This window comes from Xenopus laevis, chromosome 7L (assembly GCF_017654675.1).
Source record: "Xenopus laevis strain J_2021 chromosome 7L, Xenopus_laevis_v10.1, whole genome shotgun sequence".
Lineage (NCBI taxonomy): Eukaryota > Metazoa > Chordata > Amphibia > Anura > Pipidae > Xenopus > Xenopus laevis.
The window spans coordinates 1,907,127-1,923,275 of record NC_054383.1 but is presented as its reverse complement, the minus strand read 5'-3'; the positions used below and the strand labels follow the sequence as shown (position 1 = coordinate 1,923,275).

At 41.0% G+C, this 16,149-nt stretch overlaps 1 protein-coding gene across 2 annotated transcripts in view; it reads right to left on the bottom strand.

The window, feature by feature from the left end:
* The window catches only part of nrap.L (nebulin related anchoring protein L homeolog), a 49,012-nt gene that overhangs the window by 12,050 nt on the left and 20,813 nt on the right, over positions 1 to 16,149 (bottom strand). For both annotated transcript variants that reach the window (XM_018224965.1, XM_041570105.1), the window contains 16 exons: positions 15,280 to 15,387; positions 14,536 to 14,646; positions 13,939 to 14,037; positions 13,712 to 13,816; positions 13,489 to 13,596; positions 13,309 to 13,410; positions 12,161 to 12,358; positions 10,860 to 10,964; positions 9,279 to 9,377; positions 6,056 to 6,160; positions 5,238 to 5,345; positions 3,594 to 3,905; positions 2,419 to 2,523; positions 1,130 to 1,228; positions 407 to 511; positions 62 to 169 (listed from right to left, as the gene is read on the bottom strand). In XM_018224965.1, coding sequence (XP_018080454.1) covers positions 62 to 169; positions 407 to 511; positions 1,130 to 1,228; positions 2,419 to 2,523; positions 3,594 to 3,905; positions 5,238 to 5,345; positions 6,056 to 6,160; positions 9,279 to 9,377; positions 10,860 to 10,964; positions 12,161 to 12,358; positions 13,309 to 13,410; positions 13,489 to 13,596; positions 13,712 to 13,816; positions 13,939 to 14,037; positions 14,536 to 14,646; positions 15,280 to 15,387 — 1,977 coding nt within the window. The remainder of the gene's footprint in view (positions 1 to 61; positions 170 to 406; positions 512 to 1,129; positions 1,229 to 2,418; positions 2,524 to 3,593; positions 3,906 to 5,237; positions 5,346 to 6,055; positions 6,161 to 9,278; positions 9,378 to 10,859; positions 10,965 to 12,160; positions 12,359 to 13,308; positions 13,411 to 13,488; positions 13,597 to 13,711; positions 13,817 to 13,938; positions 14,038 to 14,535; positions 14,647 to 15,279; positions 15,388 to 16,149) is intronic.

The following is a 16,149-nucleotide window of genomic DNA, read 5'->3' as shown; positions in this document are numbered from 1 at the left end:
TATAAACTCACCGATCCTCACTTTTCACTAGAACTCTCCCACATTAATGAGTAAAACTTACATCACTTATGATCTCATTAGAAGCCTTGGCCGCCTGGAAGGGAATGGCATCCAGTTTGAGTTTGTAGCCCCCATCTTTCAGTCGGCTCCATGACTCCTTGTATTGGGTCTGTTGATCACAAAGAAGTTTAACAACAGACACTGATTATTTAGTGCCCCATATTCCTTCCATTAGAACTGGTTACTCTTAAAGGAAAATGTAACAGAAAGGGCTCCATACTTTTACAGAAGTGATCCAAACTCATTGTACAATTACACTCAATGCTGCCTGCCCTAGTGTTTGGGATATGAGCTGAGCGGAGTCACTATATATATAAATATATATAAATATACATATATTATATACCTCACTGAGGTTCATGGCGTTCAGTTTTGCCTGTAGAATTTCTGGAAGTTCAGCGGTGGAAGTGTAATGGTGCTTCAGACTCTCCCCGTGTTCTTTGTACTTGCTCTGTAATGAACAATATTAATTACAATTGTATAAAAGACACTTCATGGACACCTCAGTATTTGTCCTGTGATTATAGGGGCACGTGGGGGGCAATGGGTCACAACATTTCACATGTCCTGTTACATTCTGACCCCACTATCTTGCCCCCCCCCAGGGTATCAATACAAGGGTTACACTTGGAATAGCCCAAATGGTTCACAGTCTGAGTTATGTTGATGTTCCAGTGGAGACAGATCTATTTCTATATTATCCATAGTTTATCCTTTCTAGGGGCCTATTGGGCTACAGCTTCACACTTGGGAATATTGGGAATATTTGTTTCCCGGCTTCTAAAGGGATTGTGATATGTGTTACATATAGTGCCAGGCTCAGTATCTATTTAACCTCTTTGTTCCCATACTAAAATTGGTAATGGCCATGAAATAGGCAAAATGTTTAGAAGATGGAGGAGCCTCACTTGCAAAGTTATTTAAACGGTGGGCTACTTCTTTGAACCCCCAACGACCATACTGCATTTAAAATGTAAGCTGGAAAGAGGCAAATCATTCAAAAACGATTTTCATAAAAGGAACTGTCCCTTCAGTGAGTGAAAAATTCCTATTGGGAACGTCGCCTTACATCCACAGCCTGGTTATAACTGATTCTCGCTTGGATCAGCTCCGGCGTGTCCTGAATGCTGGTGAACTTGAGCGCCGACGGCGACTGCCGGTAACATTTCTGTCGGGTGAATGAGCAGAAAATATTAGATTAACTATAAAAATGCAACTGCATCTACTGTATAAATATGAACAGGAAATATATTGCACTAATATTAGTATGACACCCTCCTTTCCACTATATATTGGTGCATGGCTGGTGCCCAGAGGTGCAGATTGTTACTGTGGCACACGTGGGTAATGCTCAGGACCATAGTGGACAATTCCTCATCTCACATACGTATACTGCTTCAGAACCTTGGCTTCACAGATGTTTCGGGTCTTTAAAGAGGTTGTTCACCTTTAAATTAACTGTTAGAATGATGTAAAGAGCGACATTCTGAGACAATTTTCAATTGGTTTTCATAGTTTATTATTTTTTTAATTATTTCGCTTTTTATTCAGCAGCTCTCCAGTTTGTAATTTCAACTAACCGGTTGCTAGGGTCCAAATTCCCCTAGAAATCATGCTGATCCGAATAAGAGACTGGAATATTAATAGAAGAGGCCTGAACAGAAGAGAGTAATAAAAAGTAGCAATAACAATAAATCTGTAGTCTTACTGAACATTTGTTTTTTAGGTGGAGTCAGTGACCCCCCATTTGAAGGCTGGAAAAAGTCAAATAAAAGGAGGCAAATAATTTAAAAATTAATAATACTGACCAATTGAAATGTTGCTTAGAAATGGCTACTCTATAAAGGGGACCACCCCTTTAAAGGGATTGTTCACCTTTGGGTTAACTTTTAGTATGATAAAGCGTGTGATATTCTGACAATTTGCAATTGGTTTTTCTTTTTTATGATTTGTGGTTTTTGGGTTATTTCGCTTTTTATTCAGCAGCTCTCCAGTTTGTAATTTCAGCCATCTGGTTGCTAGGGTGTACATTTCCCTAGAAACTATGCACTGATTTAAATAAGAGACTGGGATATGAACAGGAGAGGCCTGAATAGAAAGGTGAGTAACAAAAAATAACAATACATTTGTAGCCTTACAGAGCATTTGTTTTTTTAGATGGGGTCAGTGACCCTTATTTGAAAGCTGGAAAGTGTTAGAAGAAAAAGTAAAATTACTATAACATTAATAACAAATAAATAATGAAGACCAATTGAAAAGTTGCTTAACCCAACCATCAGCCTTCCCCTCCTCCTCCTCATCAGAACATACACATACATTAGGATAATGACAAGGAAGGAACCCCTAATTGTGTCTCACCTCACTAGCAAGTTTGGCCGCTTTCTTGGCCTGTAGGACGTCCAGCGAACCTGCCGTGATCCAACCGACTCCTCTCATCCACTTGAGGTCGGATTTATATTGGTTCTATGGAGAAGGGATACGAAGGCATCTCATGAGGTTGTGGGGGACAGGACAGGAATTAAATATGATCTTGCCTTTGCTTAAAGGACAACTAACTCCTAAAAATGAATATGGCTTAAAATGTCCTATTTTCTATAGTGAACTTATTGCACGAGGCTAAAGTTTGAGCTTGTCAATAGCAGCAATGATCCAGGACTTCAAACTTGTCACAGGGGGTCACCATCTTGGAAAGTGTCTGTGACACTCACATGCTCAGTGGGCTCTGATTGGCTGTTGAGAAGCTAAGCTTAGGGCTCGTCACTAATTATCCAGCAGAAAATGACCTTCCCTGGCTGTAATATAAGCTGATGCTACAGGTTTGCTGATTATTCAGTTCTGATGCTAATTGCACTGGTTTCTGTGCTGCCATGTAGTAATTATGTGTATTAATTACTAATCAGCCTTATATTGTGACATTTCTATTCTATGTGTACTGTATATTGTGAGTGGCTCCCTAAGCTCAGTAAGTGACAGCAGCACAGAGCATGTGAATCAGTGAATCAGCAGAAAAGAAGATGGGGAGCTACTGGGGCATCTTTGGAGACACAGATCTTTACTGCTAAAGGGCTGTGGTTGCCTTGGGCTGGTACAGAAGCACAAAACATCATGTACAACATTTCTAACTACTTCTTTAGTTAGACTTTACTTCTCCTTTAACTGGTTTATGCCTTTATTTGAATCAGGTCCTAGACTTGTATTTCAATATAAACATCTTAGACTGTCACTGACTGATTAGACTCCCAACTGGTGTCTAACTGGACAATTCATTGGTTTGACACCAGTCTAACAGTCTCTCCTCCACGTTAGAAATCAAACACACCTATAACATGGGTTTTGTATCCCAAAATATTTCATGTGCTCACCTCTGTCCCAATGAGTTCCATTGAGCTCCTGTATCAGGAGAGGTTACTATTGGTTTCTACAGCCAATTCCTCCCAATACATTACTAACAGTACCAGTTCCCTTATTAGGCCCCCTGGAGTCAACTCTGTACCCATGAAAATATCAAGTTAAAGACATTCCAAGCCCCTCACATCGCTCTGCAGATTGTAAGCCTGCTTTGCCCATTCCACTCTCATGTCAGTAGGGAGGGTGCTGTAGTGATGCAGCAATGTCCTGTAGCCACGGTCAGTAGCCAGACTCTGGGCCATCGTGGCATGTGCCATGTCCAACATGTCCATAGATACGTGGAATTTTGTCTTTGACTCCGCAAATCCTTTTCTGTACTGAAGATCACTTTGCATCTTGGTCATTTGGAGAGAATGGGACAACTGGGAATCCCCCTCCACTCCCTGAGCCCCAATCAGTTTCCCCTTGGTCTTCTCATAACTTTCCTTGTACTTTATCTGCAGAAAACCACAACAATGTCAGACGGTGTCACTGCTTCTGGGGTCAGATTGGAGATATCAGGGTTACTTGATGAGAGAAATAAAGTATCACTCGTGTATTATAAGGGATAATGTACCCCCTACTGTAAATGATAAGGATATTAGAAGTCACTGAGGGGTTGTTCTGTGACCATATAAAGGCACAAGGCTGCAGGCTGAGTTATACAGGGAACTCTGAGTATCACTCATGTATTATAAGGCATAATGTACCCCCTACTGTAAATGATAAGGATATTAGAAGTCACTGAGGGGTTGTTCTGTGACCATATAAAGGCACAAGGCTGCAGGCTGAGTTATACAGGGAACTCTGAGTATCACTCATGTATTATAAGGGATAATGTACCCCCTACTGTAAATGATAAGGATATTAGAAGTCACTGAGGGGTTGTTCTGTGACCATATAAAGGCACAAGGCTGCAGGCTGAGTTATACAGGGAACTCTGAGTATCACTCATGTATTATAAGGGATAATGTACCCCCTACTGTAAATGATAAGGATATTAGAAGTCACTGAGGGGTTGTTCTGTGACCATATAAAGGCACAAGGCTGCAGGCTGAGTTATACAGGGAACTGAGTATCACTCATGTATTATAAGGGATAATGTACCCCCTACTGTAAATGATAAGGATATTAGAAGTCACTGAGGGGTTGTTCTGTGACCATATAAAGGCACAAGGCTGCAGGCTGAGTTATACAGGGAACTCTGAGTATCACTCATGTATTATAAGGGATAATGTACCCCCTACTGTAAATGATAAGGATATTAGAAGTCACTGAGGGGTTGTTCTGTGACCATATAAAGGCACAAGGCTGCAGGCTGAGTTATACAGGGAACTCTGAGTATCACTCATGTATTATAAGGGATAATGTACCCCCTACTGTAAATGATAAGGATATTAGAAGTCACTGAGGGGTTGTTCTGTGACCATATAAAGGCACAAGGCTGCAGGCTGAGTTATACAGGGAACTCTGAGTATCACTCATGTATTATAAGGGATAATGTACCCCCTACTGTAAATGATAAGGATATTAGAAGTCACTGAGGGGTTGTCCTGTGACCATATAAAGGCACAAGGCTGCAGGCTGAGTTATACAGGGAACTCTGAGTATCACTCATGTATTATAAGGGATAATGTACCCCCTACTGTAAATGATAAGGATATTAGAAGTCACTGAGGGGTTGTTCTGTGACCATATAAAGACACAAGGCTGCAGGCTGAGTTATACAGGGAACTCTGAGTATCACTCATGTATTATAAGGGATAATGTACAAAGGGTGCAACACTTACATCACTTGCGAGATCCCTCTTGGCTTTGGCTGTGAGAATGGACAAAGCATCGAGTCGCAGCTCAAAACCCTTTTCCTTCTGTTTGTTCCAGCTGCTCTTGTACAGTCGCTGTTAGAAATAAAGGAAATGTATGAGGAATGGTCAGTACATTGTATTTATCTGTTGCCCTGGGTGGAATTGGGGGAGTCATGTATTAGCCTTTCACCCTCATTAGTAACATAGTAACATAGATTGAAAAAAGACACTCGTCCATCAAGTTCAACCTTTTAAGTCCATATATAACCTGTCTAAATGTCAGCCGGTAGAAAGAGGGCAGATTATAAGACCCAATGGAAAACAACTGATATTCTGCAATTGCTTCCTATGGAAAAAAGAACATAAACTGGGGGAGTTTTTTCCACTAACTTAAAGTTTTGATAGGAGAAAGAACTTGCTTAAAAACTGTAGAAACATAAGGAGTTTTTTTTTTTTGCGCACTTCAGAATTCATTGTATGTGCTGGGAAAACACGTGTGTGCACAATGACGCAGCTTAGAGAAATGACTGGTGCTGGGAGTAGTAGTTTAACAGGCCCATAGGTTAGGATGTTCTACTATATAATATATATTATATATGAATAATGCCCCAGCGTTCCAATGAAACTGGATTTAGGTTGTTGCAGCTTCTCAGCATTAGAAGTCCCTTAGAAATAGATGTATTCCTTTACTTATTTTATTTATGAAATATTTCATTGGCCCACCAAAGACTGGGTGCAGGTAGGTGCTGAGGGAGAAGAAGGTAACAAGGACAAGCAGGGAATGAGGCCCCGGTAGGACTGACCGCGCTAAGGTTGGCAGCGTTGCTTCTGGCTTGGAGGAAGACGGGTTCATCTTTGCTCATTGTGTAATGATGGAGAAGATCCTCCACTCCCGACCTGTAACGAATCTGCAAGAGATCAAAGGGGTTATTTAAAGGGGTTATTTAAAGGGGTTATTTAAAGGGGTTATTTAAAGGGGTTGTTTAAAGGGGTTGTTTCAAGTTCTATTCCACTGTCTATTCTCACTCCAAATGGAACAACGGCACCCAGGGCAGTGGAGTGGGAGAAATGCCCAAGACTGACCCCTGTGCCATTGGGCTGAAGTAGAAAAAACTCCAATGGCGCCCAGGTCTGCTGATACACCTCAAGTGTTTATTGCAAAGTCCAGTGAAACATTTAGAGGCCATGAAACGTTGCAGTGTATTCCACATTAAACATTGAGGTGTTTCAGCAGACCTGTGTCCCATTGGAATTAGTTCTACTAGAGTTACTGTTGGGAGGCACCAGGGCCAAAATCATTTGTATTTAAATCCATTGGGCTAAAGGCCAATAAAAGCTGCAGACAGACAGAGTCAGCATCTTATTGGCCCCTGTGTTGGTCATCTGACGGGCGTCCCCGATCAATATCTGGCCGAAAGTCGATCTGGCAGATTAACAAATCTCGTCGGATTGCGGCCACATCTGTTCGTTAATGCGGTCCCGTGATCTGACCGCCCGTATCACCTCCATTCTTAATGTGGGTATATCAGAGAGAGATCCACTCGTTTGGCGACATCACCTTAAGACTGTGGCACTAATTCATTAAAATTAACTATTCTTTTCTGCAATTTACTAATATTTGGGAGATTTTTTTCCCCACATGCCAACCAGCATTTTTTCATTATAAGATTCTTTCTTCTGGCATAAAAAAACTTTTGGTTGGATATTTTTATAAAACACTGGAAAGTCTGCCACAATTTTGTCATGGGATATAATGTGAGAAAAACATATTCCATCACAAACTCATCTTATTAAATAGAACAAAATATTTGTGAAAAAGTGTATAGTTTTCTGTTCTCCCACACCTGTCTTCCCCAGCCTGTTACCCACCAGCCCCTGTCCCTACAGACTGTTATCTCCTTCCGCCATTGTGTCATATAAGAGCTCCCCTCTCCCCAAAATGTGATATCGACTTTCTATCTCACCCATTGTGTTATCCACCAGCTTTTGTCACCCTCAGGGGCAAATTCACTAAGCGACGAAGCGCCGAACGCTAGCGTTAATTCGCTAGCGTTTGGCATTTTCGTTACTGCGCAAATTCACTAACGAACGCTGGCGTAGTTTCGCTAGTGTTACTTCGCACCCTTACGCCTGGCGAATTTTCGCTAGCGACGTAACTACGCAAATTCACTAACTTGCGCACTGTACTGAACGCTACCTTTTACGCTAGACTTCCTTCGCCACCTCAGACCTGGCGAAGCGCAATAGAGTAGATAGGGGTTGTTTCAAAAAAAGTCCAAATTTTTTCTAAGTCCCAAAAAATGCTGGCGTGTTTTCTACATGATGGGTGATAGGCTGAAAAAGATCGAAAAAATTTTTGGGGCTCCCCTCCTTCCCCCCTACATTTCCTGACTCATGGCAACTTACCTAGACAGTGGGCACATGTGTAGGGCAAAATAAAATTTTTATTTGATGATTTGAAGTTTTTCTAGGCATTTGTAGTGCTGATACGTATTCCTCCATTGAAATTTGAATTTGGCGCCGTATGCAAATTAGCCTTCGCTAGCGTAACTTCGCTTTACATAGCGAAACAACGCTAGCGCAACTTCGCAACCTTACGCTACCCCTGAGCGCAACTTCGGATTTTAGTGAATTTGCGGAGCGCTGGCGAAACTACGCCTGGCGAAGTGTGGCGAAGTGCGGCGAAGTTGCGCCTGGCGCAACTTAGAATCTTAGTGAATTTGCCCCTCAGTGTCTTATCCCCCAGGTCTCCCCAATGTGTTTCTCACCAGCATTTATTTCCCTCAGTTCTGTATCATTTACCCACAAGCTCCTTTTCCCCCCTCAGGGTGTTATGACCCTGTCCCATCTCTCCTCTTTCTGCCTATCCCACAGTCTCACCAGTATAGTAACTGCTACTGTATTACAGGTATAGGATCCCTTATCCGGAAACCCAATATCCAGAAAGCTCCGAATTACGGAATGGCTGTCTCCCATAGACTTCATTTTATCCAAATAATCCAAATTTTTAAAAATGATTTTCTTTTTTTCTCTAATGATACAACAGTAGTTTGTACTTGATCCCAACTAAGATATAATTAACCAGCCTATTGGGTTTATTTAATGTTAAAATGAATTTCTAGTAGACATAAGGTATGAAGATCCAAATTACGGAAAGATCTGTTATCCGGAAAACCCCAGGTCCCGAGCATTCTGGATAACAGGTCCCATATCTGTACTTTATATAACCAAAAATATTATTGATTCCATTTTATAATCAAATATGTTAACAGCCATGCCTCCCAATGCCCCTTTTTAACTTTTAGATTGTAAGCTCTTTTGGACAGGGCCTACATTAATCATTTCCATCAGTTATCAGTGTTTTGTTTTTTTTGTATGTAATCTGCATGTTCCAAGTATACAATCGTTTATTGTACAGCGCTGCAGAAGATGTTTGTGCTTTATAACAATAATAGTAACTTGTGGCAAGCCCCAATGCAACCACCCAGCCTGCTCTGAATTAGATTAAAATTAGTAAATCTAATACAAAAATAACTTCTACATATCAAATGCCCTGGTTAAAAACAAGCAGTATTGGGGTGCAAGGGGGGGACGGGCGCAGGTATAAAAATAAAGAGCTGTGAGTTGAGTTGAGAGCAATGCAGTGGGGCTAATCTATCACCTGTTGTCTGTTTGTACCAGAGAAGCCACTTATATCTCCTTTATACAGAGACTTGGGGGTGAAACAGGCCAAAGGGCAAGTGGAACACACTCTGTTTTTATATAACGCAAAGCAGCTAAAATTGTTGCAGTTACAACAGCCCATATCCTGGGAATGTTCCCCATAAGTAGCAAGTAAGTGTCCGGCTTCAGTTTAACAATGCCGTTAATAACCGGCTCACTGGCACAACTGAGGCCTCCAGTCTATTTAAGGCTCCTGCGTGGATTCTGGGGTCTCAGATTTCCTGTACCCCCCCCCTGCACCTGTTCTGGGGCATCTGAAGGGACCATAAAGCAGAATGAAGTGCCAGACAAGGAGCAACTCACATCACTTTGCAGTTCTTGGCTTTTCTTGGCGTGTGTGATGTCGGCGCTGTCTGTGACGCTGGTGAATCTGAGCGAGTCGGCTTTCTGACGGTATTTTCTCTGTAACAACCCAACAGGCAGTTATTATACATCCAATAATACAGTCTTATATATTACATGCCATTATGTTATACTTATCGAACAGCGGGAAGTATTATATCTGATTACTCTTCATTTAAGAGGAAATCATAGTACAGTCTGTTGGGACAGAGAGAGAAGTGCCGCAAGGGCCCGGGGCCAAACCAGACATCTTGGGAGGTGAGATATAAATTTATACAGGTATGGGACCTGTTATCCAGAATGCTCAGGACCTGGAGTTTTCCGGATAACAGATCTTTCCATAATTTGGATCTTCATACCTTAAGTCTACTAGAAAATCATATAAACATTAAATAAACCCAATAGGCTGGTTTTGCTTCCAATAAGGATTAATTATATTTTAGTTGGGATCAAGTACAAGCTACAGAAAAAAGAAATCATTTTTAAAAATCTGGATTGTTTAGGTAAAATTGAGTCTATGGGAGACGGCCTTTCCCTAATTCAGAGCTTTCTGGATAAGGATTTTCCGGATAATGAGTTTCCAGATAACGGATCCCATACCTGTATAGGCATATAACATCAACTCATAGGTCTGTGCTGAAACAGCTCCAGGAGCCATTCAGGGGGTCCTCACTCGATTTTACAGACAGCATGGGGGTCCGAGGATATTACATTTACATTGATAACGATAATAATAAAAGTATAAAACAGACATTTAAGTTTTTGGTTTTTTTTGGATTGTTTATGGGTTCAGTTTTATCATTTATACTTTTGATATGACTTTGACATTGTGTAGATGGGCATTATGCATAGTTATTCTGTATTGAAGGGGTGGTTCACCTTTAAGTTAACATTTAGTATGTGATAGAATGGCTAATTCTAAGCAACTTTCAATTGGCCTTCATTTTTTCTATTCTTTAAATTATTTGCCGTCTTCTTCTGTCTCTTTCCAGCTTTCAAATGGACTCACTGACCCCATCTAAAAAACAAACAGGCCTGGAGTTCGGCCTTGGGCGCCCGTAGGCTGCAGGGTCCTAGCACCGACGCCCTCACAAGCACACCACCCGCCGCATGAGCACTGAGGATTACACGTCCCAGTGCTCCTTAGATTGCAGCTGGGTGGCATGCCACCCTTAAAATCTTGCCTTGCCTCTGTAAGGCTACAAATGTATTATTATTGCTACTTTTTATTACTCATCTCTCTATTCAGGCCTCTCCTATTCAAATTCCAGTCTCTGCCTGGTTGCTAAAGTAAACAAGACCCTAGCAACCAGGTAGCTGCTGAAATTGCAAACTGAAGAGCTGCTAAATAAAAAGCTAAATAACTCAAACACCTCAAATAATAACAAATAAAAACCAACTGCAAATTGTCTCAGAATATCCCTCTCTATATCATACCAACAGTTAATTTAAAGGTGAACAGTCCCTTTGAGTTCAATCTCCAGCTCCTAGCCCAGTGAGACAGATATAGGGGATGTATGTTGAAGTGTCAGCCTGTCTTACCTCACTAGCCAATTCCCCAGCTTTCTTGGCCTGTTCCACATTGAGGCTTCCTTCTGTCATCCACCCGACCCCTTTCATCCAGTTCAGGTCTGATTTGTACTGTCTCTGGAATTTAAAAGAAAGAAAAAAAGTTAATTGCATAAAATACCCTTTTTACAGGCAGGGCTGTTGCTGGACACATTTATTATTATTATTTAATTATTATTATTAATAATAATTATTATTATTATTATTAATAATAATAATTATTATTATAATAATAATAATAGTCTGGTACAATCCAGCTATTACATAACTACAAATCTTAAGACTCCTGGAAAACTTTTACTTTTTACTGCATCTCCTGTAGTTATCTGCAGCTGTACCACGCCTTAATGCCTACTTATTTTAGTTGCCCTTTAACTTCTGAGACCCTATGGTCCTGTGTCCCACACTGAGGGTGGGGGGTGGAGAGATATATGTCAGTGTTGTTATTTCAGGTGATCTGAATCTTTGGCGTCTGAAGAGAGAGATTAGGACTCTATGGACTTAAAGGGCATGTAAAGGCAAAAAAAGAAAATCCCATTTTTACTTTCTTTAATGAAAAAGAAAGCTATCTACAATATATTTTAATTAAAAAATGTGTACCATTTTTTAAGAAACCTGACTGTATGCAGTGAAATTCTCCCTTCATTTACTGCTGTGGATAGGAATTGTCAGACGGTCCCTAACTGCTCTGCGGGGAAACAATCATACTTATGAACAGCAGGGGGAGCCCTGCCTTACTTTCCAGCCATGCAGAACTCAAGCAGCTTTGTTTATGATGATCCCTAAGCAGCCCAGACCACACTGAGCATGTGCACAGTCTTAGTCTTGCAAAGTTAAAGTTAAAAGATGGTGACCCCCTGTAGCCAACTTTGAAAGTATAAATTATTTGTTTGATTAGGCTTGTGGTGCAGTAAGTTCATGTTTATGTTTATTATACAAAATACAGCATTTCTAGCCTTATTCTTTTTTAGACTTTACATGCCCTTTAATGGACCTGTAAGAACTTTTTAATTGTGCTCAGTATAAGAGGCCACATCTCCAGAAGACCAAGGCATCCACACATTTTCTGACTTGGCTTAGATAATGGTCTCTCAAGTCAAAAACTAGTAGGAAAGAGAACAAAAGTGATACAATTCAATTTCAAATGCTTAAATACATAACAGTACTCATCAGTAGAGTTCTTTGGGGGTTACCTCTAGATGGCATCAGAATAATGGAAAAAGGAGTCTGTACCTTGAACCCCTCAGCATTTGGAGTTACGTTCATGCTCTTACCTCACTTTGGAGATCATAGGCTTTCTTGGCCCATTGGACCTTCATGTCCTCAGGAAGGACGGTGTATTCATGGAGCTTCTTCCTGTAATCCAGGTCACTTGCCAGTGCTTGGGCTTTCTTGGCATGAGACAGGTTGACCATATCCATCGGCAGGTGGAACTGAGTTTTGCTCTCTTGAAACCCTTTCTTGTATGCAATCTAAAAAAAAAAGCGACACATATAGAGCACCGCCTTCGTCTGAAAATTGAAATTCAGTCACCAGTCTTGGATGGGCATGAAATAGGTATAAGTACCAGAAGCAAAGAACTCTGGAAACTGGAAAGAACATTTAATGCTATTGCAGGATCCATTTGTTTTGGCACAACGTATGATAGCATAGGGCTTCTAACATTCATTCTTTAGGGTTAGTTATTGGGTTTTTATTTGGGGTGGAAATTGGCAGACAATTGGATGAGTAATCAGTATATAAGATGAATTTCTAAATCCTTAACTTGTTTCAGTCGTTGGTCCCTCAAGGTCAAGCAACCCTTATTATTCTCTCTACTTGCTCACAATCCGGCTAAAGGCAAAAATCCAACTGATGGAAATGAGTTTCTTCTTGCTCCTTCTGACTTTCTAAGCATTCTGGTGACACAATGGCTGCAACCCTATATGTTCTATTGCAAAGAAATGAAAGGCATCCAGCTATTTTTGAAAGGCATTTAGGGCAGTGATCCCCAACCAGTAGCTCGTGAGTAACATGTTGCTCTCCAACTCCTTGGATGTTGCTCCCAGTGGCCTCAAAGCAGGTGCTTATTTTTGAATTCCAGACTTGGAGGCAAGTTTTAGTTGCATAAAAACCAGGTGTACTGCCAAACAGACCATCAATATAGGTTGACAATCCACATAGGGGCTACCAAATGGCCAATCACAGCACTTATTTGGCACCGCAGGAAAATTTTTCATGCTTGTGTTGCTCCCCAACTCCTTTTACTTCTGAATGTTGCTCACAGGTTTTAAAGGTTGGGGATCCCTGATTTAGGGTATGTGTTAACAAAGATTCTCCCTTTCACACCTCTAGCCTGAGACACACTAAGGGTCTGTGATTAAACTGGAAAGGGCAGCTGGAGGTTCTAGAGCAGATTTTGGAGCTGTGGGTCAGTCATTACCTCACTGTCCCTCTTGGCAACCTTGAGAGAGTGCAGTAGGTGGGAATCGGAGTTTGCTGCTGCTTTGCCTTTGCTCTTTTCATACTCTTCTTTGTATTTAATCTGGGATACAGAGGATATATCAGTTACAGTTGGTGCATCATTCAAAGACTGGAAGTTGGGTTAGAGACCAGGACTTACATCACTGGCAATGTCACGGGAAGTCTTGGCAGCAAGAATAGACAAGGAATCCAGGCTCATCTCAAACCCTTGACCTTTGGATTTTGTCCAACCTTCTTTGTACTTATTCTGTATATATTTATATAAAGAAACATGATCTTAGGGGAATAGGTTCCAAGACCCTGGTTGGACAGGCAAATAGCAATAAGTAAAGTATTGCAGTGGTTGTTGCCCGACCCATTACCTCACTATACAGCTCCGCGTTGGATTTTGCTTTAACCAGTTCCGGCACATCCTGAGGGAGGGTGTAATGGGTCTTAGACTTCTCATACTTTGATCGATAGTTCAGCTGATAGAGGGAAAAAAGAGAATGTATTGTGACAATGACCAAGGCCAAAGGTGATTTGTTGCTTCCGTGTCTGTATTTATATAACCAACAGAACACAAATTGGGAACGTCTATGGGACCTACATTACTCAGCTGCTGGGCATTGACTTTGGCTTGAATCATTTGTGGGGTCAGGGCCAGGGAGCTGTACTTTAGCTTGTCGATACTCTGCCGATAGTTGACCTGGTGGGAAGATAAAAGATGGAAGAAGAAATGACGTTAACAAAGGGATGAAGTTGCTTTTAGATGTCAGTTGTTTTTTTAAGGTGCATGTACTACGATGGAAAATGTAAAATTTAAAAAAAATATTATTCCCCCAAAATTGTCTGTCTGCGCTAAAGAGGTGCAGGCTTCTCATAAGGGAAGGGCACCCAGAAATCTTATTGGCTGCTCTAGAGTCCCCAACTGATCACAGACCAGAAATGCAAAGGCAGAACTATACACAGAGGAAGGGGAAATATAACAGGTCCCCCCATTGTGCACAGGGTCCCATCACTTCTTAAGTGCAAATATGTGCAAACATAAGGGTGGGCTACATAAAGATTGTTAATTATTCCTCAGTTTTAATAGGACTTCTCTATGCACAGACTGCGTCAGGGTATTATCAGCGACACACAATTCAAGACATGTACAGTAGCCCCCACTGCCTGTGATTCGATTTCATTATGGTTCTTGTCTTACATCTTTCAAAGGAGTAAGTTTCTTTGTGGTCTCGTAAGAAGGTGTCAGTGTTGCCGGATAATAATAATCAACATTCACATTGTCATCCTTGTGGTCTGATTTGTAGGCGATCTGTAAGATATACACAACAAAAAAATACTCCATGTTACAGCTGCTACTGAACCTTCTAATATCCTTATCATTTACAGTAGGGGGTACATTATCCCTTATAATAAATGAGTGATACTCAGAGTTCCCTGTATAACTCAACCTGCAGCCTTGTGTCTTTATATGGTCACAGAACAACCCCTCAGTAACTTCTAATATCCTTATCATTTACAGTAGGGGGTACATTATCCCTTATAATCCATGAGTGATACTCAGAGTTCCCTGTATAACTCAGCCTGCAGCCTTGTGCCTTTATATGGTCACAGAACAACCCCTCAGTGACTTCTAATATCCTTATCATTTACAGTAGGGGGTACATTATCCCTTATAATACATGAGTGATACTCAGAGTTCCCTGCATAACTCAGCCTGCAGCCTTGTGTCTTTATATGGTCACAGAACAACCCCTCAGTGACTTCTAATATCCTTATCATTTACAGTAGGGGGTACATTATCCCTTATAATACATGAGTGATACTCAGAGTTCCCTGTATAACTCAGCCTGCAGCCTTATGTCTTTATATGGTCACAGAACCCTCAATGACCTGACAATGAAATTCTAAATTCTTATAGCTCTTATAATTTGCAGTTACTCACATTGCTGGCAAGGCTTCCAGCCTTTATGGCGTGCAAAGTTCGCCTGTCCATGCCGACACCTTCATAATGACCCTTCATCTGGTTTTGATATTTCTCTTTGTATTTCAGCTTCAGGTTTAAAAGCAACATTAAGATAATAAGAATACAGAAACCACCGAAATCCATAAAAGTTAATTTTTTACAGAACATTTCTAGCTACTTTAATGACCATATACCATAAAACTACATCCACATACAAATTCCCCAACAATAAGCACAATTCAGCAGGAACAGTCCCTAAGTTTGCTCATAGTCTGTACAGAGAGATCCCATAAAACTATGGCACATAGGTATTCCCTGTACTAAGCACAATTCAGCAGGAACAGTCCCTAAGTTTGCTCATAGTCTGTACAGAGAGATCCCATAAAACTATGGCAGCATAGGTATTCCCTGTACTAAGCACAATTCAGCAGGAACAGCCCCCTAAGTTTGCTCATAGTCTGTACAGAGAGATCCCATAAAACTATGGCAGCATAGGTATTCCCTGTACTAAGCACAATTCAGCAAGAACAGTCCCTAAGTTTGCTCATAGTCTGTACAGAGAGATCCCATAAAACTATGGCCGAACACTTTAGTAGGAGAATGTCAGAGTTCAGTGAGCTCAGGGAAAAAGCTGCTACTTTGTGTTTTTCTTTCATTCTATTGTGACATCGTTAGATAAGAAAGTTAAAACAAATTTGCCCTTCATATAAAAGCCCCACTTTCTCCCATATTGCTCATTATTATCTCGCCTGCCTAAATAGCCCAAATTGAATTTTTAATCCTCACCCTACGGTCCAGTTGTGCCAAGATCCCAACCTGACTCTGTGCAGAGGGAATGACTTTGACTCG